General features: G+C 53.5%; 2 protein-coding genes across 9 annotated transcripts; both read right to left on the bottom strand.

Moving 5' to 3' along the window:
• Positions 1–299: 299 nt before the first annotated feature.
• On the bottom strand, positions 300–12,556 carry SLC11A1 (solute carrier family 11 member 1). 6 transcript variants are annotated; one of them, XM_036320199.1, is made up of 15 exons: positions 12,315–12,549; positions 11,653–11,786; positions 10,659–10,781; positions 10,209–10,328; positions 9,390–9,496; positions 8,894–8,964; positions 8,498–8,565; positions 8,200–8,355; positions 7,507–7,665; positions 2,951–3,040; positions 2,723–2,842; positions 2,197–2,346; positions 1,699–1,772; positions 1,148–1,301; positions 300–980 (listed from the first exon to the last, which is right to left on the bottom strand). In XM_036320199.1, exons 1-15 carry the CDS (start codon positions 12,319–12,321, stop codon positions 870–872), a joined length of 1,644 nt encoding a protein of 547 aa, XP_036176092.1. In that variant the 5' UTR covers positions 12,322–12,549; the 3' UTR covers positions 300–869. The 6 variants fall into 6 exon arrangements, 5 of the variants coding, with proteins under 5 accessions (XP_036176092.1, XP_036176095.1, XP_036176094.1 ...); XM_036320200.1 differs by having other exon boundaries at positions 843–980; positions 1,130–1,301; positions 12,315–12,555; XM_036320202.1 differs by lacking the exon at positions 1,148–1,301 and having other exon boundaries at positions 12,315–12,556.
• A 6,421-nt stretch (positions 12,557–18,977) lies between these two features.
• LOC118662238 (ciliogenesis associated TTC17 interacting protein) lies at positions 18,978–24,478 on the bottom strand. 3 transcript variants are annotated; one of them, XM_036320870.1, is made up of 10 exons: positions 24,276–24,478; positions 24,028–24,120; positions 23,448–23,648; positions 23,098–23,153; positions 22,329–22,415; positions 21,985–22,152; positions 20,823–20,947; positions 19,921–19,997; positions 19,530–19,618; positions 18,978–19,299 (listed from the first exon to the last, which is right to left on the bottom strand). In XM_036320870.1, exons 1-10 carry the CDS (start codon positions 24,349–24,351, stop codon positions 18,997–18,999), a joined length of 1,275 nt encoding a protein of 424 aa, XP_036176763.1. In that variant the 5' UTR covers positions 24,352–24,478; the 3' UTR covers positions 18,978–18,996. The 3 variants fall into 3 exon arrangements, with proteins under 3 accessions (XP_036176763.1, XP_036176764.1, XP_036176765.1); XM_036320871.1 differs by lacking the exon at positions 22,329–22,415; XM_036320872.1 differs by lacking the exon at positions 23,448–23,648.
• Between the last annotated feature and the right edge of the window lie 1,541 nt (positions 24,479–26,019).

Raw genomic sequence — 26,019 nt, 5'->3', positions numbered from 1 at the left:
GCCGCCGGTTTCCTGGGGAGGCGGCCGATGAATCGGGCCTCGGAGGCAGAGACTCGGGTTCCTATGACCCGGCGCCTGGAGGGGCGAGAACCGCGCCTCGGTTTTACTGCCTGGAAAATGGGATTGCTGGTGGGTCAGAAAGGCGGAGGCCACTCCAGCGAGAGGAACTAGACTGCGAGAGGAGGAGGCATTGGAGTAGGTGGCTCTTCTTTTTTTTTTTTTTAAATATTTTTATTGATTTCAGAGAGGAAGGGAGAGAGAGAAACATCAATGATGAGAGAGAACCATTGATCGGCTGCCTCCTGCACGCCCCCCCACTGGGGACCGAGCCCGCAACCCGGGCATGTGCCCTTGGCCGGAATCGAACCTGGGGCCCTTCAGTCCGCAGGCCGACGCCCTACCACTGAGCCAAACCGGCCAGGACAGGTGGCTCTTCTTGATGGGATTTTGTGCTTCCTTGGTTTCCGTTCCCCTCTTGAACGAGAATAGAACTGGCGTTGAGTTCGCATCCACCGGACTGTGTTTTAAGTGCCAGTTTGGAGCCTGCCCCACCCGGGACTGTCTGTCAGGTCACTCCTGTAAGTGCTCAGTAAATACTTTAGGATTTTTTTTAAGTCCCGTTGCCAAGCACTGTGTTCAAGTGCTTTACACCCATTGCAAGGTTGATGTCCCACTTTACCGATGAGGACACTAAGACCTGTAGGTTAATCACTTGTCCAAGCTGGGAAACAGCAGGTCCCTATGGAACCCAGGTTGGCCTGCCCCCCAAAACTCCCACTCCATCTTCTGCCTCCACTTCCCCCACTCCCCTGTCCAACAGGCCAGTCTGCCCCATTTATTGCCTCCCTTCAAGCAGGTCCAGGGGGAGTTCATCCAGAGGGCTCCCCAGTCTGCTCCTCTTCAGGAAGCCCATACAAGAAGTGTTGGTGGGAGCTGTGAGCCAGCCGGGTGGCTCCGTGGGCAATGAAACAGGTCCAGACCTGGGGAAGGGGTGATTATGAGAACCAGACCTCTGGGGAAGCCCCAGTCCATCCCCTCCCTCCCTCCCTCCTTCCCTCCCTCCCTCCTTCCTTTCCTCCTTCCCTCCATCTGTTGCCTCCTCTCCTTGCCCTCCCGATCCCCAAGGCACCTGCTGGCCCTACAGTACCAGGTAGGCGGTGAGGCCCAGGTAGGCTGCGCCCAGCAGGGCTACCAGGCCGAAGTAGGCGGGGTGGGGGAGGCTGGGCAGGTAGCTGACCACGAAGTAGAGGTTGATGGCACAGATCAGTGTCATGATTGAGGAGGTGATGGCCTTGCTTAGCCTGGAGGACAGGAGGGAGACTCAGGATTGCTGCACCTCCTCCTCCTCTCCAGTGCCCACGGCCAGTCTGGGGGGGGGGGGGGGGATGGCAAAGCCAGCTTCTCTGGGCTGTGGATCTGGAGCAGACCCCCTCCACTTCTGCCTCGTGGGCCCCGCAGGCTCCACCCTGGTGGGATTTTGCAAGAGCAGAGTCTGAGGTGAAGGTGAAGAGCTCAGGTTCTAGAAACAGCCCTCGCCCCCAGGTTTCAGTCCTGGCTCCCCCATTTGCTGGGAAACTTCCTTAACCTCTCTGAGCTCCTCTGGATAAGGGGGATGATAATGGTAATTCCTACCTCAGGGTGAATGTGAGGATCAAATCCGGTAATGCAAGTCCAGTGCCTGGGATGGGGAATACTCACCAGCCATTGGCAAACTCCTGCATGAGGGTGGGCATGCTGGTGAATGTGAGGATGGGCAGCACAGCGAAGGGAAGCTGGGGAGAACGGGGAGGATGGGGCTGAGGAACCCTGCCCTCGGAATTCAGCCAGGAGGAGAGGGTGGATCGGAGTGCCTTTCACCCTCTGCCTGGCTGTGTGCCCTTGGGCAAGTCTTGTAACCACTCTGTGTCTCCACCTCTGTGCCTTCCAAGTTTGTGGGGCTCCTGAGCAGGAGAGTTTGGGGGCTGTGGTCCCAGGCTGCCTGAGTTTGAACCCCAGTTCTGCCATTGGCCACTGAACTGCGTGCAACAGTTTTCCAAGCTGCAAAATGGGGACAATGGTGGTTCCTACCCCTGGGCTGGCTGTGGGATTATGTGAGGCTTGTTGGCAAGGTGTGTGAGGAGGGTGAACTCAATATAGGGAACTGTTGTGGTTCCTGTTTAGCTCTGCAAGGGGTCAGGGTGGTAGGGCTGCCCTCACCAGCAGGCTCTGCAGCACGTTGAGCAGGTCGTTGAGGCCTGAAAGGTCTCTCAGGTCCCTGAAGACGGCCACGAGCACGGTGGGCAGGATGGCGCAGGAGCGAGTGAGGACGACCCGGGCAAAGCGCGACCACCGCAGCTTCAGGAAGCCCTGGGGTGGGGGGTGGGGGGGCACCTTGATGGCTGGAGATTCCAGATGAAGGACCTCTGTCTCCCCTCACCCCATCTCATGCTGGGGGAACCCTCTGTTTTTGCATTTCTGAAATGGGGGGCAGCTCTGTCCCTAGTTGGCAATGGGTAGGAAGAAACTGGGGGAGTTCCCACAGCTGATGGCGGCAGACCGAAGAGTTTTAGGTAAAAGCCTCCTATCAGTCCTGGGTCTGCAGCCTTGGGCCAGTCGCTCACCTCTCTGAATCTCTAGTCTGCAAAGTGGGGTTTATAAAGGCTGCTTTAAGGATCAACGAAGCCCGTGTCCCCGTAATGTGTCAATTGACCGCGCGCCCCAGGCCCCAGGCCCCAGACCCCACCTCCATCACAAACTGTCCCGCGTAGGTGCCAGTCATGGTGGAGCTCTGCCCGGCCGCCAGGAGACCCACCGCCCAGATGTAGAGGGCGGCGGGGCCGAACAGGCAGCCCAAGATCACGCCCTGGGAGGAGGGGTGTGGTCAGACGCGTGGCCCCGCCCTTTCTCGCGAGGCCCCTCCCCTCGGTGGGCGTGGCCTCGCCCGAGCGGCTCGGGCCCTCCGCGCACTTACTCCCTGGTAGATGTCCACGTCCACCGTGCGGTTGTTCCTGGGGAAGATCTTGGCGTAGTCGCGGAGGCTGCTGTTGGCACAGACGCTGAACTGCGGGCGCCGGGGCAGTAGGAGGGAGACGGGAAGTGCACACTCAGTCTCCGAAGCTCAGACCCCCAGGCCTCCACCAGGGGCCGAGAACTGGTGGCCTGAGTCTGGCCAGACATGTTTTGTTTGGGTAACAAGTTGTTTTTTCTTTCATGTGAATTTACTGCCAACATTTAAAAGTGAGAACTCGCCCTAACCGGTTTGGCTCAGTGGCTAGAGCGTCGGCCTGCGGACTCAAGGGCCCCAGGTTTGATTCCGGTCAAGGTCATGTGCCTTGGTAGCGGGCACATTCCCAGTGGGGGGTGTGCAGGAGGCGGCTGATCAATGTTTCTCTCTCATCGATGTTTCTAGCTCTCTATCCCTCTCCCTTCCTCTCTGTAGAAAATCAATAAAATATATTTTTAAAAAAAAGTGAGAACTCACATGAGAACCGGGTTCCCAGGGGTCTGTTGGGCCTGTAGGAGCTGGCATTACCACAGAGGCAATGGGCTGGCAGTGCCTCAGCTGCCCCCCAGGCCTCTCTTCCTCACACTGAGCCCTCCTCCCCAGCTCTGTGACTGGCCAGGTCTGGAAGGCAAGGGTTTGCCGTCCCTGTTTAAACCTCTCTCCTTGTGTGGAGGAGCAGCATGAGGCCAGGGAGGGGTGTGACCGCGGGAGGCCACGGAGCCAGGCAGTAGCAGTGACCACGTGGTCAGCATTCGGTAAGCACCCCACACTGACCAGCTGTCATTTAGGGCCTCATCACAGACCCACTCGGAAAGGGAGACAGCCACAGGTCACAAACCCAGGAGGTCACAAATCCAAGAGAGTTGGCCAAATGTCACCTCCTCGGAGTCCTCTCCTGACCACCGGGCCTGACGTGGCCCTCCCTCCACCACATCCCCAGTGATGTTCCATTTCTTCCTTTATTTCCTTCACAAGTTGTCCATACTCTTCCCTTCTGTATTGATTTGATGATTTGTTTCCTGCCTGCTCACTCTCCACCCCCCAAATCTAAGCTGCATGAGGGCAGGGTCTTCATATCATTGACTCCCGTATCCCCAGGACCCAGGGCACTGCCTGACACATCACAACTGCTTGGTAAATATTTGCTGAACGGATGACCGTGTATCTGCTAACGAAGATTATGAGCAGAGAGGACTCGGAGGAGAACATGAGTGCTGTGCATTCCCGCTCCACACTCATGCTCTGACATCCTCTCCTCCCAGAACCCCCTCCCTGCAGTTTGCTGGGCAAATCCTGCCCAGCTTTCCAGGTGCAGCTGGAATGCTGGGTCTCCCAAGACTTAGCTCCTCCCTCCCAGGCCCTTCCCTTGGATGTCTGTGCCTTGCAGCCTCTTTGTGTGGCTCTGACCCTCAAGAGTCTGCCTGTCCCGGCTGGCATGGCTCAGTGGTTGAGCGTCAACCTATGAACCTGCAGATCACGGTTCAATTCCTGGTCAGGGCACGTGCCCGGGCTGTAAGCTCAATCTCCAGTTTGGGGTGTGCAGAAGGCAGCTGATCAATGATTCTCTCTCATCATTGATATTTCTATCTCTTTCTCCCTCTCCCTTCCTCTCTGAATTCAGTAAAAATATGAGAGAGAGAGAGAGAGAGAGAGAGAGAGAGAGAGAGAGAAAGAGAAATCTGGCCCTAGCTGGTTTGGCTCAGTGGATAGAGCGTCGGCCTACTGACCAAAGGGTACCGGGTTTGATTTGGGGGGTGGAGAGTGAGCAGGCAGGAAACAAATCATGTACCTCGGTTGCAGGCTCTTCCCGGCGCATGTGGAGGCAACCTATCAATGTGTTTCTCTCATATCCATATTTCTCTCTGTCTTTCCCTCTTTCTTCCACTCTCTCTAAGGATCAATGGAAAAATATCCTTGGTGAGGATTAAAAAAAAAAAAAAGTCTGCCTATGGGGGGCTGTGTCTCCCCAGTGGGTTGAGGATAGGGGTCCCAGCCAGAGGCCAGGATCACAGATTCCCTCTTGCTACCAATGCCTGGAGTCTAGAGCAGAGATTCAAAGAGCTTAGCTCATGGCCTGGGGCCCCCAGCAATGCTGAGGATGGGGAGCTATGGTGGATGGGAGGTGTGGATGGGGAGGTGTGGTGGATGGGGAGGTGTGGTGGATGGGAGGTGTGGTGGATGGGGAGGTGTGGTGGATGGGGAGGTGTGGTGGATGGGAGGTGTGGTGGATGGGAGGTGTGGTGGATGGGAGGTGTGGTGGATGGGAGGTGTGGTGGATGGGAGCTGTGGTGGATGGGAGGTGTGGTGGATGGGAGGTGTGGTGGATGGGAGGTGTGGTGGATGGAGAACTGTGGTGGATGGGAGGTGTGGTGGATGGGAGGTGTGGTGGATGGGAGGTGTGGTGGATGGGAGGTGTGGTGGATGGGAGGTGTGGTGGATGGGAGCTGTGGTGGATGGGGAGGTGTGGTGGATGGGAGGTGTGGTGGATGGGAGGTGTGGTGGATGGGAGGTGTGGTGGATGGGGAGGTGTGGTGAATGGGAGGTGTGGTGGATGGGGAGGTGTGGTGGATGGGAGGTGTGGTGGATGGGAGGTGTGGTGGATGGGGAGGTGTGGTGAATGGGAGGTGTGGTGGATGGGAGGTGTGGTGGATGGAGAACTGTGGTGGATGGGAGGTGTGGTGGATGGGAGGTGTGGTGGATGGGAGGTGTGGTGGATGGGAGGTGTGGTGGATGGGAGGTGTGGTGGATGGGAGCTGTGGTGGATGGGAGGTGTGGTGGATGGGAGGTGTGGTGGATGGGAGGTGTGGTGGATGGGAGGTGTGGTGGATGGGGAGGTGGTGAATGGGAGGTGTGGTGGATGGGAGGTGTGGTGGATGGGAGGTGTGGTGGATGGGAGGTGTGGTGGATGGGAGGTGTGGTGGATGGAGAACTGTGGTGGATGGGAGGTGTGGTGGATGGGAGGTGTGGTGGATGGGAGGTGTGGTGGATGGGAGGTGTGGTGGATGGGAGGTGTGGTGGATGGGAGCTGTGGTGGATGGGGAGGTGTGGTGGATGGGAGGTGTGGTGGATGGGAGGTGTGGTGGATGGGAGCTGTGGTGGATGGGGAGGTGTGGTGAATGGGAGGTGTGGTGGATGGGAGGTGTGGTGGATGGGAGGTGTGGTGGATGGGGAGGTGTGGTGGATGGGAGGTGTGGTGGATGGGGAGGTGTGGTGGATGGGAGGTGTGGTGGATGGGGAGGTGTGGTGAATGGGAGGTGTGGTGGATGGGAGGTGTGGTGGATGGGAGCTGTGGTGGATGGGGAGGTGTGGTGGATGGGAGGTGTGGTGGATGGGAGGTGTGGTGGATGGGGAGGTGTGGTGGATGGGAGGTGTGGTGGATGGGGAGGTGTGGTGAATGGGAGGTGTGGTGGATGGGAGGTGTGGTGGATGGGAGCTGTGGTGGATGGGGAGGTGTGGTGGATGGGAGGTGTGGTGGATGGGAGGTGTGGTGGATGGGGAGGTGTGGTGGATGGGAGGTGTGGTGGATGGGGAGGTGTGGTGAATGGGAGGTGTGGTGGATGGGAGGTGTGGTGGATGGGAGCTGTGGTGGATGGGGAGGTGTGGTGGATGGGAGGTGTGGTGGATGGGAGGTGTGGTGGATGGGGAGGTGTGGTGGATGGGGAGGTGTGGTGGATGGGAGCTGTGGTGGATGGGAGGTGTGGTGGATGGGAGGTGTGGTGGATGGGAGGTGTGGTGGATGGAGAACTGTGGTGGATGGGAGGTGTGGTGGATGGGAGGTGTGGTGGATGGGAGGTGTGGTGGATGGGAGGTGTGGTGGATGGGAGCTGTGGTGGATGGGGAGGTGTGGTGGATGGGAGGTGTGGTGGATGGGAGGTGTGGTGGATGGGAGCTGTGGTGGATGGGGAGGTGTGGTGAATGGGAGGTGTGGTGGATGGGGAGGTGTGGTGGATGGGAGGTGTGGTGGATGGGAGGTGTGGTGGATGGGAGGTGTGGTGGATGGAGAACTGTGGTGGATGGGAGGTGTGGTGGATGGGAGGTGTGGTGGATGGGAGGTGTGGTGGATGGGAGGTGTGGTGGATGGGAGGTGTGGTGGATGGGAGCTGTGGTGGATGGGGAGGTGTGGTGGATGGGAGGTGTGGTGGATGGGAGGTGTGGTGGATGGGAGCTGTGGTGGATGGGGAGGTGTGGTGAATGGGAGGTGTGGTGGATGGGAGGTGTGGTGGATGGGAGGTGTGGTGGATGGGGAGGTGTGGTGGATGGGAGGTGTGGTGGATGGGAGGTGTGGTGGATGGGAGGTGTGGTGGATGGGGAGGTGTGGTGGATGGGGAGGTGTGGTGGATGGGAGCTGTGGTGGATGGGAGGTGTGGTGGATGGGAGGTGTGGTGGATGGGAGCTGTGGTGGATGGGAGGTGTGGTGGATGGGGAGGTGTGGTGCATGGGAGGTGTGGTGGATGGGGAGGTGTGGTGCATGGGAGGTGTGGTGGATGGGAGGTGTGATGGATGGGAGGTGTGGTGCAGCTCACCGCGTCCTGGTTGGTCTGCTGGTAGAAGGCCTGCCCAAAGACGGCCACAACAAAGAGGTTGATGAAGAATGAGACAGACAGGGCGATGGTGGCCTCAATCAGGAAGTACATGTTGGCTTCTCGGATGTCAGCCCGTCGGGTCCGGTCTATCTCTCGAGACTATAAAGGTCAAAGGGGAGGGAACAGCCCAAGTCTCTCAGGGCCACCCCAACACCTTCCACTCGCACACCTCTATGTTCTCCCCAAACCCCAGGTCTCTCTAAAGCCCCCCACATGGAAGTCTGGGACAGGCCCTGGTCAGCGACCCCCTTCCTGCATGCCCGGTTTATTTCTCCTGCGGCCTTTGCCCTCACCATTCATTCCCTCTGCTTAGAATATCTTCTCCCCTGATCTTCCTTCCCATCCTTCATGTCTCAAAGGCAACTCCTTACAAAAGCCTTTCCCGACCACCTTTCCTAAAGTAGCCCCCGTCTCAGTCATTCTCTGTCACACTTCTCTGTTTCGTTTCCTTTAGGGCACCTTGTACAATCTAGAATTCTCTCTGACATTTGTTTACTTGCTCATGGTCTATCTTTCCCTCTTGTCTATCTTGCCATCGACCTCAGGAGCCAAAGGGGAGGGGCTCCAGGCTTGGAGAATGGGCCAGTGTGACGCCAAGGGACCAGGCACCTCCCTCCCTGCCCCTGTGCTCACCTTGACCAGGGCTGAGTGCAGGTAGATGTTGTGGGGCATGATGATGGCGCCAACGATGCCCACAGCCTGCAGCAGCTCTGGCTGGCCGCAGCCGGGGCACGAGGGCAGGAGCAGGCCTCGGAGAAGCGGTCCCTGAGCAGGATGCGCCACCACGTACTGTGGGGAGGAGCCTGGTCAGGACAAACCTTGCCCCTGCAAAGCCATTCGCACCCTCCACCCTGACCCTGGCCCCTCAGGCTCCGCAGGGGGCAGAGAGAGGGGTGGCCTTCCTGGGAGGGTAGCAGCTCTGGCTTCCCACCTCATAGCCAAAGGTCAAGGCCATGATGGTAATAAGGAATCCAAAAAAGGCTTCCAGCTTCCGCAACCCTAGGGAGAGAGCAAAGGGGCAGAACATTCAAAACAAAACAAAAAACCATAACATAAGTGCTTATTAATGGTGAGATCTTGAGCACTTTGTTCCAGGCACTGTGCCAAGTGCTTAACATATGTTCCCTCAGTGAATCCTCACCACAGCCCTGTGACGTCTGTGCTGTTATTTTCCCCATGTTCCAGACGGAGAAACAGAAGTCTGGGTAACTTGCTCAAGGCCACGCCGAGCGAGAAGCTGAGCCCTCCCCCAGAACCGCAGAGCACCCGCTGGCCTTGCATTCACACGCCCCAGCCCGCAGCCCCCTCAGAGGAAGGGCACACCCACCGTAGTTATCCAGGAAGAGAAAGAAGAAAGTGTCCACGATGGTGATGAGGACGCCACCCCAGAGAGGGATTCTGAAACCAGAGTGGCCTGGGTCAGCCCAGCCTGGTCCCAGGGTCCCAAACTCCCACTCTCAGGGCTGGAGACTGAAGTCTGATCTCCTGGGAGCAGGGACCCAAGTGGCCCCAGACAACTGCAGGAGAGGGGAGTGGGAGTGTGCTGGAGATGGCAAATGGCACAGGATGGAGAGGAAGGGCCAAATGGGTGGGGTCCAGTATGGCAGGCAACCCGGAAGCCTGCAAGGTCACTGACATTGTGTGACTAGATACAATCACTTTGCATTTCTGGGTCTCTGTTTCCCCACTTGTCCAATTGGGCAACAACTCTGGGTCAAAGGGGACTGCAAGAGGAAATGGACACAGGGAAGTAAAAGGCCTGAGGAAGAAGTAGCAGCTGATCCCAGCTCTGGACTGAAGAGCCGGAGCCCGTGGGGAAGTACCGTCCCGCCGAGAGCAGACTGAATGCAATAGCTGTGCCGATGACCTCTTGCATGTCCGAGCCCACGATGGCTAGCTCGATGGTCAGCCAGAGGAGGGTGCGGGGCACCTAGGGGAGAAGGTAACCTTCCTTAAGGCTGGACAGTTGTTTGTCTCAGTCCTACGTGCACCTTTCAATACTCAGCACTGCCCTGCTGGGCTAGAAGCCTACTAACTGCATTTGCAAGACGGCCTTGTCAGCCGGCTTCCAGTTGGGTTTGGCAGGAAACACTAATGGAAGATGAAAAGGCAGGGAGAGATGGTTTCCCTGCTTCTGGTGGCTGTTCCGGCAGAAGTGGCAATGCTCCCGGGCACTCGGCAGCAAATGATGGCTCTTGGGCTCCTGCCCAGAAGCTCTCTGACCTCTGGGTGACACCCTCCTTCCCCTGCATGTCCCAGCTCTTCCAACACCTCTGTGGTGACATCCCTGCATTAAATACCTTTGCGATGTGTAATGTTGAAATTTTTTTTTCCTGTCTGGACACTGACAACAGCCAAGCCCCCAGTGTCCATCTCAGCCAACGACCAAGCTGATGCCTCCCTATTTTTTTTGCCTTAAGCAAGTCACTTCTCGAGGTGTCCATTTCTCCTTCTATGAAATGGACAGGGTATATCCAGAGTCCCTTTCAGTCTATGTGCTGTTAGTGTGAGCCTCAGTGTTCTATCAAGTGGACTTGTAACACCCCACTTGAGAGTATGTATTTATTCGATTATGGAACCTGTAAGTGGCTGTTTCGGGCTTGGGACCTGGGGTGTTTCCTGTCCGGACCCACCAAGCTCACCTTAGGGTAGTAGAGATGGCAGATCTCACCCAAGTCCTTGCCTGTCACCACGCCCAGCCGGGCAGCAAGTCGCTGGCAGAGCAAGCCCAACACCGTGGCCCACAGCAGCACCCACAGCAGCTGCGGGAAGGCAGGGAGAGGCCTTCAGCCATAGGGGCGAATGGGCTAACCCCAGAATTGGTGGCACCCTCTAACCAAGGACACTCCTTGGGGACAGAGTAGGGGAGATAGAGAAAGAAGACCAACCTCCTCCCCCACCCCACCCCCACCCCATACATCCCACATTCTGGCAGGGATGCCCTGGGGACCTTTTCCGGCCCATTAGGACCTAGCATCTCCCATGAACAGCAGCCATGCAAGCCACTCTGGGGAAAAGGGGCAAGCTGGGGTCTCCACTTTCTTAACCGGGTCACCCCCCCCCCCCTCCCATTAGTGCCCCAACTCCATCACTTTGAATCCAGCCACAGCACCAGCCTGCAGGTCCGACTCGATGTTTCCTGGGTCCAGGAAAGCAATGCTCATGAGGAAGCCAGGCCCTGTGAAGGCCCACAGCTTCCTCAGGCTGAACGTGCCCTGTGGGTGGAAATGGGGTGAGGATGTCCTGGGTCTAGGGGCTGCAATAACTGGCCTTGGGCCACCACCAGCTGAATTCCAAGGGGCTCATCAGCCCAGCCTGGCCAGCCCGGCCCTCTATTCCCCATTCCTGGAGCCGCATCCCCCAGGGGTTAGTGGAGGACATGGGGTGGGAGGAACCAGCAAGATTTGCTAAGTAACAGCCCATCGGCTGCTATGGATCCAGCACATTCAGCAGCCTGCCTGCACCTGACCAGCTTACCTCCTGCAGACCCTGACTCTGCAGATCCTAGAGCCCCAATAGGGGATTTTCCTGGGGTCAGGCCTCCCTGGTCCAGTTCCTCCTTCCCCAGCCCCTTGTCAGACCATAGGTCTTCCTCTCTAGAGTCCACTGAGCCAAGGGCCCCCCCACCCCAAGCCAAGGGCCCCCCCACCCCAAGCCAAGGGCCCCCACCCCATTCCAGGGCTTGGTCTGGCAGCCTGGGCTCTGCTAAAGATTCTGGAAATGCAGGTGACAGCATCTAGAAGCCAGCCCACAACATCCTTTGCTCCTCCTGATGCCCTTGTCTAGGTCCCTTCCTTTAGCAACCAATCCTCGAGGCTCCAACCTGAATTCACCCCAAGTCCCTCTGCCTTCATAGGAAAGCTGGGATTCATCCAGAAAGCCATTGATGATTTTTAGATAAATGGTAAACTAAGTGATGGAGACAGAAGCAGGAAGGGGGCGGTTACACTGTCTATCACTGCGGCTCAGAGCTGGAAGGGACTTGCCATGGTCTTCAGGGGACTCCCTCACCCAGCCCGTGAGACCCCCCGCCCCATATTGTCCTGTCAATCCTGAAAGAGTCCAGGAAGTTTCCAGTATTCCCACCGCTTTCGTGTCCGGGATGGAGATCTTCTCACTCAGGTAGGTCTCTCCGGGAGGTGCTTGCTGTGGCCCTGCGCTGGGTGGGCTGGAGATGGAGCCATAGCTGGGACTGCTTAGCCTTCGGGGAACCCTGTCACCTGCAAAGGGCCCCATGGGGCACGGTGAGTGACCTGCTGTTTTCGGTGGCCCAGGGCTAAAGCCATGTGTCCTCCCCTGCCGCCTCCTGGCAAAGTGCAGAATCAAAGCCCAGCTGAATAGGGGCCCTTGACTTCCATGTAGGCTCCATGACCTTCACCCCTTGACCAAATGTTCCATACAATGTCAGAAGTGGAGCCTTCGGCATTACTCGCCTTCCATGTGAGTGCAAAGATCCCCACATCCAGATCTCTCTTGCCACAGAGGATGTGGGGAGGGACGCGGGACTCGGAGGAGGGCTGACTGACACTAACACTGGCACGTGTGCCCCTTGGCCTCACCCCTGCCTCCTCCAGCAGCCGAAGAAGTTCCAGGGGCTCCAAGGACACAGAGATCAGACAAAGGGGATGCCAAGAGCCCAACCCCAGGCTCGTGTCCGGAATTATGGCCCAGACCAGGACTCCCATGGGACCAGGTGTTCCTTTGCCGCCCTGACTCTCCCCACCCCATCCCTGGAGGGGGATACTCACTTGCCATGAGGACGACAGGTCAGTCACTCTCTGCGTGTGAGTGGCGTGCTGGCCGGCTCCTCAGCTGCGGGCTCTCTCTGGGTGCCAGTACATGTCAGTGTATGAGCCCACACCCTCTTGCCCATCCGTCGTGAGCCCGGCTGTCCTCACACACATGGGGCGTTGTGAAACACTTTCCAAGGCAGAAGTGGCCAGCTTTGGCGGAAAGGTCTGCTTGGACTTCTGTTCCCCTTCTGGCCTGAGCCCCACAATATCTGTGGCTCCCTTCCAGGCACCCCATGTTCTGCATCACCCAAGTTAGCCCTGATTTCCAGATAGTTTCTACCACTTGGGCATTCACATCCATATCACTTGACTTCCCCCTACCCCCCCCCCCCACCCACCCCACCCCCCACCTCCTACATAAGCAGTTCAGCTCTTCTCCTGGAGTCCCTTGACCACTGGTTGGGCTAATGGGAGGGAGGGAGTCCTGATGGCTCCCATTGAGTGCCTCAGAGGAAAACACTTTCCAGACACTGCCTCAGGGACATGCATTCAGTACTCTGGCCAAGGAGATCCTCATAAGACAGGGGCACTGGGTCCTGGTCCTGGTTCTGCCACTAGTTCACTTGAGATTGTCACCAGAGCATGTCTTCTCTCTGAGCTTGTTTCTTCGATTAAATAAAGGATTCAAACTACGTAAGAGGTTAAAATGTAGATGCCCATGGAGGCCAGGCTGGTAAGATGAACTCTAAGACAGGTTGGGAGTAAGAAAAACAGCACTAGCTCAGTGTTAAAAGACATATGATGCTGAGCCTTTGTGTGAGGAGACAGTAGGGAACAGTGGTGACTGTAGCAAAACAGAGGTCAGGTATTCTGTCTGAGGAGGGCAGTGTCTGTGGAGTTCCAGCCAATTGCCATGTGGGCCGATTGTCACAGTGCCTTCTGATTTGTCAAAGATGCTAGAATTTTATGCAAAATAGGCTTTTTGAATACTAGACCCCAAAACATTGAAAATATTGTATAATCTAAACAAAACATCCCTATAGGCTGGGTTCTACTTGAGAGGTATTATCCTGTAACCTCTGGATAAAAGGTGGGCAAGACTCCTCCAGCTCCCAGTCTCTTCCCCTTGGAAGCTTCTGTGCTCCCCACTTCCCTTCCTTAAGTTCTTCTCCCTCCCATACCCCTCATGCCTTCTATCTTGTGGCCATCTTTTTCTGTCAAGAAGATTCAAAACTGGAATTGTTATGGAGTGTCCAACTCCAAAGTCTGAGATCTCAAGACCCAGAGAGAACCCAGTCAGGTTCTCAGGGCCAGACCTGATCTGGGACGTGATGTATGCCGATGTTGAATCAAAAACTTTACCAAAGCTCGGAAACCCAGGGTCAGGGGAGGCAGTCAATACCCTGACTCCTAGTTGATGGAGGAGGCTGGAGGGACTGGAAAGTGGGGGAGTGGGGTGAATGATGAGTCAGACAGGAGAGAGCAGCATCATGATTTGTGCAACCCTATTGCTCAAGCTCCCATCACCGGCCCTGACCACTAGGTTTGTGCACATTTCCCAATCACTGCCTTGGGCTCATATGGGCATGGCTGGTGTAGTATGTCGTGAGGGTTAATTTTATGTGCCAACTTGATTGGACCAGGATGTGACTGGATATGTGGGTGTGCTGATGAGGGTGTTTTTGGAGGAGATCAGCTTTGAACTGGTAGACTGAGTGAAGTAGATTTCCATTGCTGTTGTGGATGGGCCTCATCTGGACAACTGAAGCCCTAAATAGAACGAAAGGCTGAGTAAGGGAGAACTCTCTCTCTGCCTGACTGCCTGTGAACTAGGATTGTTTTTTTCCTGCCTTCAGACTTAGATTCGACTGGAACTTACACCGTGGAACTTACCCTTCCTACTTCTCAGGCCTTCAGACTGGAATTATGTATGCCATTGGCTCTCCTGGGTCTCTAACTTGCACAGATCAGTGGGCTTCTCAACCTCCATACTCATGTGAGCCAATTCCCTGTGTATACTAGTCTATCTGTCTATTACAGGGGTCCTCAAACTACGGCCCGCGGGCCACATGCAAATACAAATATTGTATTTGTTCTCGTTTTGTTTTTTTACTTCAAAATAAGATATGTGCAGCGTGCATAGGAATTTGTTCATAGTTTTTTTTTAAACTATCATCCGGCCCTCCAGCGGTCTGAGGGACAGTGAACTGGCCCCCTGTTTAAAAAGTTAGAGCACCCCTGATCTATTATCTATCTATCAATCTATCTATTTATCTATCTATCATTTCTATCTCTCTATCTATTGGTTCTGTTTCTCTGAAGAGCCATGACTAAGACAGATGTCTTCTTTGTATCTTTTGTGGGGCCTTTCTTATAGTTAGGAACTCAATAAGTATAATTGATTAACAACTGATCAATACTCCGTACAACCTTTAACTTAACCATTATAGTGTAATGGTTAAGAGCAGAGGTTCTGACAGAGTAGCAGAGAGCAGGAGCTATGTGAGCTAGAGGATTAGAAACCTGCATATCAGTCCCCTTGCACCTGGAGCTGTTGCTGGATACTGAACCCTGCATGTGTGCAGTGAAATTTCATGAAACCCAATTCACTCAAAGTGAAGCACAAACCGATATGTAAATATAAAACTTTTAGAAAAAATAAGTAGGAGAAAATCTTTAGAATCCAAGACTAAACAAAGACTTGTTAGACTTGACACCAAAAAGCATGATCCATAAAAGGGAGAAACTGATCAATTGGATCTCATAAAACTTAAAAACTTTTTTTCTGTGAAGGACCCTGTAAAGAGATAAAAAGACAAGCTAAAGACTCAGAGAAAATATTTGCAAACCACATATCTGACAAAGGACCAGTATCTAGAGATAGAAAATTCTCTTAAAACTCAACTGTAGCCAGAACCTGTTTGGCTCAGTGGATAGAGCGTCGGCCTGTGGACTGAAAGATCCCAGGTTCGATTCCGGTCAAGGGCATGTACACTGGTTGTGGGCACATCACCAGTGGGGGGTGTGCAGGAGGCAGCTGGTCGATGTTTCTCTCTCATCGATGTTTCTAACTCTCTATCCCTCTCCCTTCCTCTCTGTAAAAAATCAATAAAATATATATATATTAAAAAAAACCTCAACAGTAAAAAAATCAGACAATCCTATATAATAAAGAGTGATATGCAAATTGACCATCACTCCAACACACAAGATGGACACCCCCATGTGGACACAAGATGGCCAGCAGGGGAGGGCAGTTGGGGGGGACCGGGCCAGCAGGAGAGAGCAGCTAGGGGTGACCAGGCTGACAAGGGAGGGAATTTAGGGGTGACCAGGCCAGCAGGGGAGCAGTTAGGCATTAATCAGGCCAGCAGGGGAGCAGTTAGGGGTGATCAGGCAGGCAGGCAGGTGAGTGGTTGGGAGCCAGCAGTCCTGGATTGTGAAAGGGATGTCCTACTGCCCGTTTAGGCCCAATCCCAGTGGGGGGTCCTAGATTGGAGAGTGTGCAGGCTGGGCTGAGGGACACCCCCTCACCCCCGCACGAATTTCATGCACTGGGCCTCTAGATCAATTATAAATGGCAAAAATCATGAACAGGCATTACCAAACAGAATGTGCAGATGGCAAGGAACCCCTGAAAAGATGTTTAGCATCCCTAGCCATTAAGGAGGTGCAAAGAGAACCATAATGAGATATCACTACACCCCTATCAGGATGGCTAAAATAAAAAACAGTCATAGCACCAAACGTTGGCAATGGTGTGGAGAAACCAGACCACTCATAAGATATGGGTGGGAATGCCGAAAGCATTCCTGGCACTTCAGAAGTACTCAAGATTTGTTTTCCCTTTGCTCAGAGAAGCATGTTTCTTAGTGTTATGGAGCAAGAAGAGAGGGGTCATAGAAGTTCCAGGAACAAGTGATACCATCTAAAAACAACCCAGTTTTGAAATGGATGTCACAGACCAGGCAGGAAGGTGGCTGGACTCCTTCCCAAGTCATCTGACGCATGACAGCAAGGCTCTCTGTGGGTCGGATGTTCCTGCCCAACCTCTTCCCCACGGTTGCAGATTATTGGGGTTCAAGGGGGTTATTGTATCTCTGCAGAAATATTCTGGGTGCACTAGGCTGAGTCAGAGCCTCGGTTTCAGTTCTCTACAGAGAACTGGCCAGGGCCCTGCCTTCCTCAGGGTGACTCATCCCCAGCCCCTCCCACCCTGTTGGGCTCAGCCTTCTGTTCCCAACATGCCAGGCTCAAACCCTTTGCACTTGCTGTTCCCTCTGCCTAGAATGCTTTTCCCACGGCTCTTCACAGGTCTGACTTCTTGTCATTTAGGTCCCAGCTCAACTGAGACCCCAGAAGCCCATGAAGTCCACCCTCACCTCTGCAACCCTGAGTCACTGTACTCACAACTTGGTTTTATCTGTTTTCATCAATGTCTGAAATTTCACATCTGAAATGAACGTTTGTGTTTATTGTCCATCTCTCCATGTTGCCTGGGGACAGGGACTTTGTCTCGTCACTGCTGATCTCCCAGCGCCACAAATAATCCTGGCACTTGGAAGGGGTCCAGTAGTTGTTCAACTACTTGCCTGATTGAATGAAAGGAGCTTACTCTCTACTATCTAATATGGCAGCCACTAGCCACATGTGGCTATTTAAATTGAAATGAATTTAAATTAAAGTAAAACCCCAGTTCCTAGTCATATTTACCACGTTTCTAGTTGTCAGTGGCCACATGTGATTAGTGGCTACCACACTGGACGCTGCAGGTACAGAGCATTCCTACCATTGCAGAAAGCGTTGTTGGATGTCCTGCTCTAGACCATGCACATACATTGCACTTTCTTACTTCTGCTTATGTCATTTTCTCTGCCTGGAATGCTTTATTGGACCTTTAATAAAAATGCTACACATGTAGAATTTGGCAACTTGTTAAAGCAAACAAACAAAAGCCTTAATATCAATGCAACAATTACACTCCTCAGAATGTATCCTTAAGAAAATTGTTGATATATGCAAAGATTTAGCTACAAGGATATTCAATGCAGCAGGGTTTATGATAGTAAAAAATAAAAAGGCGGGGGAGGGGAGAGATTGGTTACCTTATGGTAGAATCATCAAAAAATGTAAGCACACTTTGAATAATTATTAATTCCAATGGGTTAAGTCTGAAAAGAAAGAAACATCAATTGAGCTATCAGCTGTTAAAGTGTGTATACATTTGTGGGGATACCCTGTAGAAGACTGTAGTGACAGGGAAATATTTTCAAAATATATTGCTAAATGAAAGAACCCATTAAAACACATGAAGATTGGGGTGGGAATCTAGGGAGATTCCAGCTTTATCCGTATGAAACTTTCCAAGAATACAATTAAGTATGCAATTACCAGTTACTGAGAATCAACTACTGTATGATTTCACTTTTTGTTAAATGAAGTCCCTTAGAACTGCGAAGACCAGATCAAACATTCTATGTAAAAGTGTTGGACAGAGTAATTGCTGAACAAACACCACGTTTTGCTAGAAAAAAAGAGTAGAGAGAATATTTGCCAAAACCTGAAGAGTGGCTGCTTCTAGGTAGAAGAATTGAAGTGAATTCACTTCTTCTCTTGGTTTATCACCTTTTTCTAAAGTTTTTCTAATGAACATAGGGGAAGGGGACAATAAAATATATTATTAAAAATTCCTTAAGTTGCCCAGTCAGGATGGCTCAGAGTTGAGGTTAACCTATGAACCAGGAGGTGAGTGTTCAATTCCCAGTCAGCACATGCCCAGGCTGCAGGCTCAATCTCCGTGGGGGACGTGCAGGAGGCAGATGATCAATGATCCTCTCTCATCATTGATGTTTCTCTCTTTTCCTCTCTGAAATCAATAAAAAAATATTTTTAAAAATTCTTTCAGACTCAAGTGACAGTTCTCCATGAAGCCTTCCTTCCCTGATTCCTGGGCCATGAACTAGCCCCTACTCCCAGCCTTGGAGATATTGGCTGGTATTGCTCACCGGAATGCAGAACTTCTCCGAGTCCCTCCTCTCGCAGCAGGAAGTTGGATGAATGAATTGACCGAGGGCACCCCCATTGCCAGCTGCCTTCTGGGCGCTCGCCTAACATTTGTTACTGAGCAGCAGCTAGCACTGGGCAGAAACAAGCTCCTGAATAGCAAGGACCCTAACGGAGGAAGTGATCACCTGTCCATCTTTTTCCTCCGGGAGCCGATAAATAGGGACCATCACACGCAGTTTGTGGGGATCCGAAGGTCAGTGAGAATGGGGAGGGCAGCGGGTGCCAGGAGGCTTCGGAGGAGATGAGCGAGACCAGTGGTGGTCAGGGTCCCTTCCCCATCTCTCCCCCGACGTCACCTGCTCTTTTTCTTGGGGTGGGGGAGCGGGCAGTTACGTTACGTGGTACCCAGAGTGATCCCGAGTGACAAGAAGCCCCACCCCCGCTAACCGAGTGACTAAGAGCGTGGGTTTTGGAATGTAACCTCCGGATTTGAATCCAGCTCCCCATGTGCTCACTCTAAGAGCTATTTAACCTTTCTGTGCCTCTAGCTTCTTATCTGCAAAATGGGGATAATGACGGAAAGAGCATTTAGGAAGACAGGCTGAGATTCTCTCGATAAACGATGTCAAGGTATCCTATTCTTAGTTAAGACACAGGCTGGCCAGGGAAGGTTCCAGCTTGGTTTATTCCATCAAAACCGCAGCAGGGAAAGCAAGGCCTCCGGGTCTCTGCCGGGCCCCAGCCTCAGGGCTCGGGCCTGGTGCGTTTCCCGCTTAGTCCGGGGGTCCAGCGAGCGGAAGGGGCTCTGCGGGGCGGAGGAGCGCAGGGAGGGCGTGGGCGGGCGGCGCAGGGAGAAGGGCCCGAAGAACTCGGCGGCGAAGGTGACCACGTCCTCCGGCTGGCGCAGCAGCAGGAAGAGCAGGAAGTCGGAGACGATCGCCTCGCCATCGGGGTGCTGCTGCAGGTACCTGGTGTGGCTGAGGCGCAGCTCCTCCTGGCGGGGACCAGGTTGAGCCCGACCCGACCACCCGCCCCCCCCCCCAGGCCCCGCCCCGCCCCCCACGTCGCTAGGGCACTTAGGGGCGCTGGGGCCTCCCAGTCCCTTGGGGTGTGCATTGCAACCCGGCAGGAAGAGAGATCTTTAACGTTGGGATTTATGTGGGGGAAGGGGAGCCCTGGAGGAGGGGGTATGGGCACCCCAGGCTGGGGGCAGCCCCTCCTCACCTTCCGTTCCAGGAACCTCGAGTGCAGCTCTATGTCCTCCTCCCACGCCAGGGGCTTCTTCTCAAACACTGGGCGAGGCTCAATCTCATCTGGGAGCCAAGGGAGGAAGGTTGTGTATCCATCCCCAGAACCTCCCTCGGATACACAGGGGCGCCCAAGAGCATCCAGATTGCAGGCAGGTGAAACCCAGGGATCCGCCCACATGGGCACAGTTGCTGGCAGTGGGTCCCTGCAAAATGACCCTCCCCTAATGGCCTTGGGGTCAAGGGCTGGAGGGCAAAGCTTCTTTATCGGATCTCCGGCTCTGATGGCACCCATAGCACCCTCAATCCAGCCCCTGCAAGGTGGGGGAGGGGGGCTGGGTGTTCCACCAACTAGAGGCTTCACTCACCCTCCTCCCTCAAGACGGGCATCTTGGTGATGATGCAGCAGCCGGGGGAGCCCACCTGAACTCGCTTGGCCAGGTGCCTGGAGTGCCACACAGGAGAAGGTGTGCATTTTCCTAGACCAGCCCACTCCCTTGAAAGGCAGCTGTCCTGGGGGCTTCCCTTTACTGCTGTCCTCCCACTTATCTTTGAGTTCCCAGGTCAAGTTCATTTCCAATTCCCCCAGTAATGACCCTTGCTTTTCAAACTGGGCACTGTTCCTACCCCTGAAGATACACGCTGGTGTGCCAGGACTGGACCAAAACCTTTGGAGTCGTAATCACTAAAAAAATCATGAGCCTCTGATACCTGACGTGCAAAACAGCAACCACAGGCTAAGTGATGAACTAAGGAAGTCCAAGAATGCTCTGATTACCCTGTTTAGTGTAGTGAGTATGTCAATACCTCTTCAGAAATGTCAAGAAACAAATTCTTCTCCCCCTCCCACATTTCCTCACGGTGTGGTCGCCTGCATGTTGCTGAGGACAGCTTAGTCGTGTGCCAGAATGCTTCTCCCGGCATCTTACTGCGTGTTGAGTTGTTCAAACCTCGGTGTTTATCAATGTGAAACCCGGCACCTGTGACAGCTGCATTAACTATGCCTTAGGTCCTGGGGAATTGGTGTGAGCATCCTCTGCCATTTAGGGCTCTGTGGTGAGGTCTGGGAGGCATCATGAGGACCAGGAGAGTAAGTGAGTAAGTGAAGAAAGGGTGAAAGGTGTGGATAAAGCAGGGGCACTCAGATCTCAACAGCATCTCTTCCTAGTGGTGTCCCCAGAAACAGTGGTCTTCCTTCTCCCATCAGCCTCCAAGGCTGAGTGCCCAGGCTGTGCTCACACTGCCCCCTGGGCCTGCCCCAGTAGCTCACCCGTCAGACAGCAGGTAGAACTGGCAGGAGAAGGGGATGCCCTCCACCGAGTGCACGGTCTGCTCCACGATGAATGCGTCCGCCTGCTGACGGTCCACCTGGATGGTCTGGGAGCCCAGGGCTTTCTGGCAGCAGCCAAAAAGGAGAGAAGGAGGGGAGGTGGATGCCCACCAGGGTCTCTCTGACAGTCTTTCCCTGGCCCTTTTCTCCCTCTCACAGCTTCATTCCTTGTTCATCAGTGATGAGCAACAATTGGCTGTCCAGGCACCACAAGATTTGAGTTGTGCCCCCAAAGTTAAGTTGGGGGTCTCCTCATAGCCAGCACCAGCCTGTTCCTTCCCCAATACCTCCCCGTGCTTCTAGTTGGCAGATTCTGTTACAAGGATGAGGATCAACCAATTAGGTGTGAGGGTGTGTGTGTTGGGGTGGGGGACAGTGGAGCTCTGAGGGGTGGGACTCAGCTAGGACTTGTGGCCCCTCCTGCTGCAGGCAGGATGCCCTGCTGGAACTAAAACATAAACCCCTGGTAGGGCTGCAGCCATGGGGAGAAAAGTGCTAACGCAAAACACGTGTTTCCGAGAAAACAGGGGTAAATGGCACGTGCCTGCTTGTGTCCAACACATTGCTAGGGCTCCCTGCAATATGTGATAGAAAAGGCTAGAATGTCATTCACAAAGTTGGTCAAATCAGCCCCTAAGTGTGTGTCCAGAGGCACGGCTTTAAATCACGTATTGCAGGGAGTCCTAGGTATGTTGATTATGAAATTTTAGCCAAAACAAAAGAAAGGAAAAAAAAAAAAAAAAAGGAAGACCCTTCAGGGTTAAGACACAATAAAGAATATTTAAGTGTACGTGGAGATACTGCATTTCCTGATGTTAAAAAATACGTTTCTTTTTCCTGGACTGAGTGTTGTTTCCCTCAACTGCTCACCTTTTAGTCCCTCTCCTCACTCCACCTGCCCGCGCTTGATCTTCTCGCTAACAAATGAGCCTTACCTTCTCCTGCCTGTGGAAGCCCCTGTCCCTTGCCCTGGTTTCATCCCCATTCCACCCCCCTTCCACTCTGTAGTCCCCTACTTCAGCATTCTCCTGCCCCTTCTCGTTTTCCCCAGGCTAAGTCCACGCCCCCCCCCTCCCGCCCCGCCCTGCTGGAGATCCCTCACGTAGGTGGAATAGCAGAATTTTCCCTCCATGTCCAAGGCCAGGAAGCGGGCATTACTGGGCACCATCTGCCTCCAGGCCATCACCCTCAGCAGCAGCAGGTTGGCAGCCTGGGAGATGAAGCCCGCAGTTGAGTGCCAGGGGAAGAATGTCACTTCGTTCCTCACTTCCTGTTCAGGACAAACATGTGTTAGGAACATAGAGCCAGAAAGGGACAGGGCGGGCGGGCAAGCCAGGTGCTGGGCATACAGTCCTCACTGAGCCCCCACCCCAGGTTCTGACGCAGTTTGGCCTCCTGGTGTCCAGAGGATATGGAGGATGGTCCCCACCTGGCTCCCACCCTCACCTCACCCTCCCTGATACTTCTGGTCATGGCCAGCTGGTCCCCCTGCCTCAGCAAACTCGTCTTCTGCTCCATGGGGAGGATGTGGAACTGAGGGCCAGAGCATGGAGAGGAGAATCAGGGACTCCCAGGATTGTATACGAATGCCCTCCTCTCCCACCAAAGGTCACCTTATCCATTCTCCTTTATAAGTGAGAAAACCAAGGGGAGATTCGGATAGAAAACCTTCCATGTGCAGGAAAGCCCAAGAATAGAAGTCATGTGATGGTGCAGAATAAAGTTAAAAAGCAAATACACTTCAAATACAGGCTTTCAAAGATGGGAATGGTTTGTGTGGGAAGGTTCTTCAGCAAAAGGGGCTTCCACAGTGTAAGCAGGCCACGTTCCAGAAGTTAATGAAGTGGCTGGGGCGGTTGTGAGGGGCACAGCGCAGGAGAATTTGGAGGCAGGTGGTGACAGGCCCTTAGGAAAGGTCAGGTTCTGGGAAAGGTCAGCCAGCGTGGCCCTAGGAGATGCCCGGCTCTCAGGCTGGAGGGGTCCAGCTGGGCTGGACCCAGCGTTTGTGTATTAGAAGGTCCTCAGAAGCAACCTGCTGCTGGCCTCCTGTTCCCTGGATGGATTGTTTCCCAGGCTTTTGTAGGGATTACAGGGTAACTGAGGAGAGAGTTAGGGTGACGTTCTATTGAACCTCTTTCTTTCCTCTTCTCTTTCTCCCAGGGTCTCTATTCTCTCACCCTGGATTGGGGTCAAGGTTCGGGGCTCCAGAAGTTACCTTGACGAACTCCTGACTATGTTGTTCCACGGTCTCCAGGTTCCACGTGAGATAGCCTGGGGTGGAAGGAGGGGACAGTGCCATTGAGGGAGACAGCGTTGGAGACTGCAGGAGGGGAGGGTGATGGCCCAGGTTGGAAGGCCCAGGTATAATGTGGCCACAGCAAAAAACTAGACAAAATGGATGCTCTTGTCCTGAGCCTCCCCCACCTCCCTCACACTCTCTGTGCCTCATTCTGGTCCCACGGTGAAGTCCAAGGGCTGGTACTAAGCAAAGTCCTGGGGATGGAGGAGGGGAGGAGGGGGGTGCTGGGTGGGGGGAGGGAGGGTGTTCTGCAGCAGGGCCTCTACCCAGGAGAGAGTTTCCGCAGAGCATTTTGTCCACGAAGCCACGGCTAAAGGCGTGCACAAGGGCGCATGGCAACATGGTGCCCGTGTTGTCTTCGTGTTTCCCACTCTGCACCTCAATGGTCAGCTCTCCCTGAGGCTCCCCTGTTTTCGAGACCATGGCCAGAGTCTCAGAGAAGAACAGCATCTGCAGCTCCTCCTGGCCTGGGGAGGGGGTTCCATGGGGACAGTTAAAGCCCCAGCTCCAAGCCTCAATCTCTGATTCCCTGGCCACTAGTATCCCACAGTCCCTACCCACTCCCTCCTCATCCCCGCCTCCCAGGCAGCCCCTACAGCAGCCAGCAGGTGAAGACACCCCCAGCGACCCCCATGTCCCTGGTCTTCCCTTGAAAAATATCAACAAATATCAACCCTTTCCGAATCCCAGGAGAATCAAAGCTGAGAGAGACCAGGACAGGTCTGGGCCTTCCTTCTCTCTCCCCTCCTCTCCACACTTGTACCCCCGACCCCCGCCACACACACACACACACACACACACACACACACACACACACACACACACACACACACGGCCCAGGCTCACTGAGGGAGTCGAGGAAGTGAATGGCTTCAGCATTGGCCTCTGGGGGTGGCAGACTCTCTGGGGCTGGGGCCGGCTGGTCCTTGGCCTTGAGGCCTATGGAAGGAAAAGAAGCTGGGATGGCCGACCCCAGAGAGAAGGACAGGGGTGGGCAATGGTCCCAAGAGCAGACTCCTCCGAGGCTACCTCCCGGCAGGTTGTGAGGGAGAAGGTCGCCCTCCCCTCTCCAGCCCCAGCAGCCCTCTTCCCACCTTTGGACTGAACTTTAGAGGACATGCTGCCTGCTGCCTGCTGCCTGCCACCCGGTCTGTTTCCAGCTGTCTCCATGGCAACTAGGAGCTAGCTACTGCCTCTTAAAGGGCCATTTCCCACTTCACCAAACACCCAGATCTTAGAGCAGTGGTTCTCAACCTTCCTAATTCCGTGACCCTTTAATACAGTTCCTCATGTTGTGGTGACCCCCAACCATAAAATTATTTTCGTTGCTACTTCATAACTGTAATTTTGCTACTGTTATGAATCATAACGTAAATATCTGATATGCAGGATGTATTTTCATTGTTACAAATTGAACATAATTAAAGCATAGTGATTAATCACAAAAACAATATGTAATTATATATGTGTTTTCCGATGGTCTTAGGCGACCCCTGTGAAAGGGTCGCTCAACCCCCAAAGGGGTCACGACCCACAGGTTGAGAATGGAACTGGTTGGAATTGCACGTGGGTTCCGGGACTCAGCACAAGCCTGAGGTACTGTCCAGCAGAGGGAGCATGTGACATTCTTAAGAGGCAGGATGATGACATGGATGATTAGAATGACCTTAGATGTGGTGGCCCTGAGTCAGACTGCCCTCACACACAGAACCCAATTCAGAGCCCAATTCGATGGCCTGTGAATAGTGCTGCGGGTTGTGGTCCTAACACGTAACAGAGATGGTTGTACAGTGACAGTGCAGCAAACTCATAAACCATGCTGACTCTAGGCCAGGCACTGTCCATGGGGCTTCACGTACATGATCTCAAGCTGCAGGATAATCTTGTGAGCAGGCACTTCCCCCCTCCATTTGATGGCTGAGGAAACGGAGGCACCAAGAGATTAAATGTCTTCCCAGTCACACAGCTAGTAACAGGCAGAGCCAGGGCTCAACCCACGTCAGTCTGGCTCCAGAGTCAGAATTCAGAGAAATGAAGTGGTAAATACATTGAGCCTAAACAAATGGTGCCATTACGTGGGTAGTAATTAAAGACAAAGGCTTGAAAATTGAGTTATGATGTATTCAAACCCCAGGCTCTGGGCCATCTGATCCCCACTTGTAAGTGTTGGTCTGGGTGCGTGGCTATAAAAAGGGGCTCAACCTGATAGGGTCACACAGAAGAAAAACCTTGGGAGGAGGTGGGGAGATGGGTGGAAAAGGTAAAAGAAAGTATTAAGAAGTACAAACTGTCAGGTATAAAATAAGCCGCGGGGATGCAATGTGCAGCATAGGGAATAGAGTCCATAATATTGTAATTATTATGTACGGTAACAGATGGGTACCAGATGTATTGAGGTGATAACTTTGTAAGGTATATAAATACCTAATCACTATGTTGTACACATGAAACTAATATAATATTGTATGTTGACTATAATTTTAAAATAAATAAATAAGAGAAAAATCTTGACATAAAATCTTAGTCAGCTAAGGAGGCGTGCTCCTCACTCCCCATCCCCTCCCCCACACCACATCACTCGGGAAGGTAAACTTCAGATAGCTCTTTACTGGGCAATTATCTATCAACTTTAGGAAAATTTAGAATCATGTGTGGAACTGTTTAAGAGACTCAAACTAACAGTGTTAATGTGTGTGGGTTTTTTGTGTGTGTGTGTTGCATTGTGCATATTTGGTATTTTAAGTACTTGAAATGTTTAAAATAATTTGGCATAGTGGGGTGCTTAAAAGATGAGCCTGGAGATTCTAATTTAAATCAGACAGTTGAATCATTTATTTA

Source organism: Myotis myotis, unplaced genomic scaffold (genome assembly GCF_014108235.1).
Source record: "Myotis myotis isolate mMyoMyo1 unplaced genomic scaffold, mMyoMyo1.p scaffold_m19_p_8, whole genome shotgun sequence".
In the NCBI taxonomy this organism is placed as follows: domain Eukaryota; kingdom Metazoa; phylum Chordata; class Mammalia; order Chiroptera; family Vespertilionidae; genus Myotis; species Myotis myotis.
This window is presented reverse-complemented; position numbering and strand designations above follow the sequence as displayed.

What these genes read in the sequence shown, in the direction of transcription:
- SLC11A1 (XM_036320199.1), bottom strand. An exon ending in AGTCTGCTCTCGGCGGGACG is followed by an intron (nt 8,965 to 9,389) that starts GTACTTCCCCAC and finishes CTCTGGTTTCAG; the next exon opens with AATCCCTCTCTGGGGTGGCG. An exon ending in CGGGACAGTTTGTGATGGAG is followed by an intron (nt 2,347 to 2,722) that starts GTGGGGTCTGGG and finishes CCCCCACCCCAG; the next exon opens with GGCTTCCTGAAGCTGCGGTG.
- LOC118662238 (XM_036320870.1), bottom strand. Translation starts at nt 24,351, where the DNA reads ATGGAGACAGCTGGAAACAGACCGGGTGGCAGGCAGCAGGCAGCAGGC. An exon ending in CTCTAAAGTTCAGTCCAAAG is followed by an intron (nt 24,121 to 24,275) that starts GTGGGAAGAGGG and finishes TTCCTTCCATAG; the next exon opens with GCCTCAAGGCCAAGGACCAG. An exon ending in TCACTTCCTCGACTCCCTCA is followed by an intron (nt 23,649 to 24,027) that starts GTGAGCCTGGGC and finishes CCCCCTCCCCAG; the next exon opens with GCCAGGAGGAGCTGCAGATG.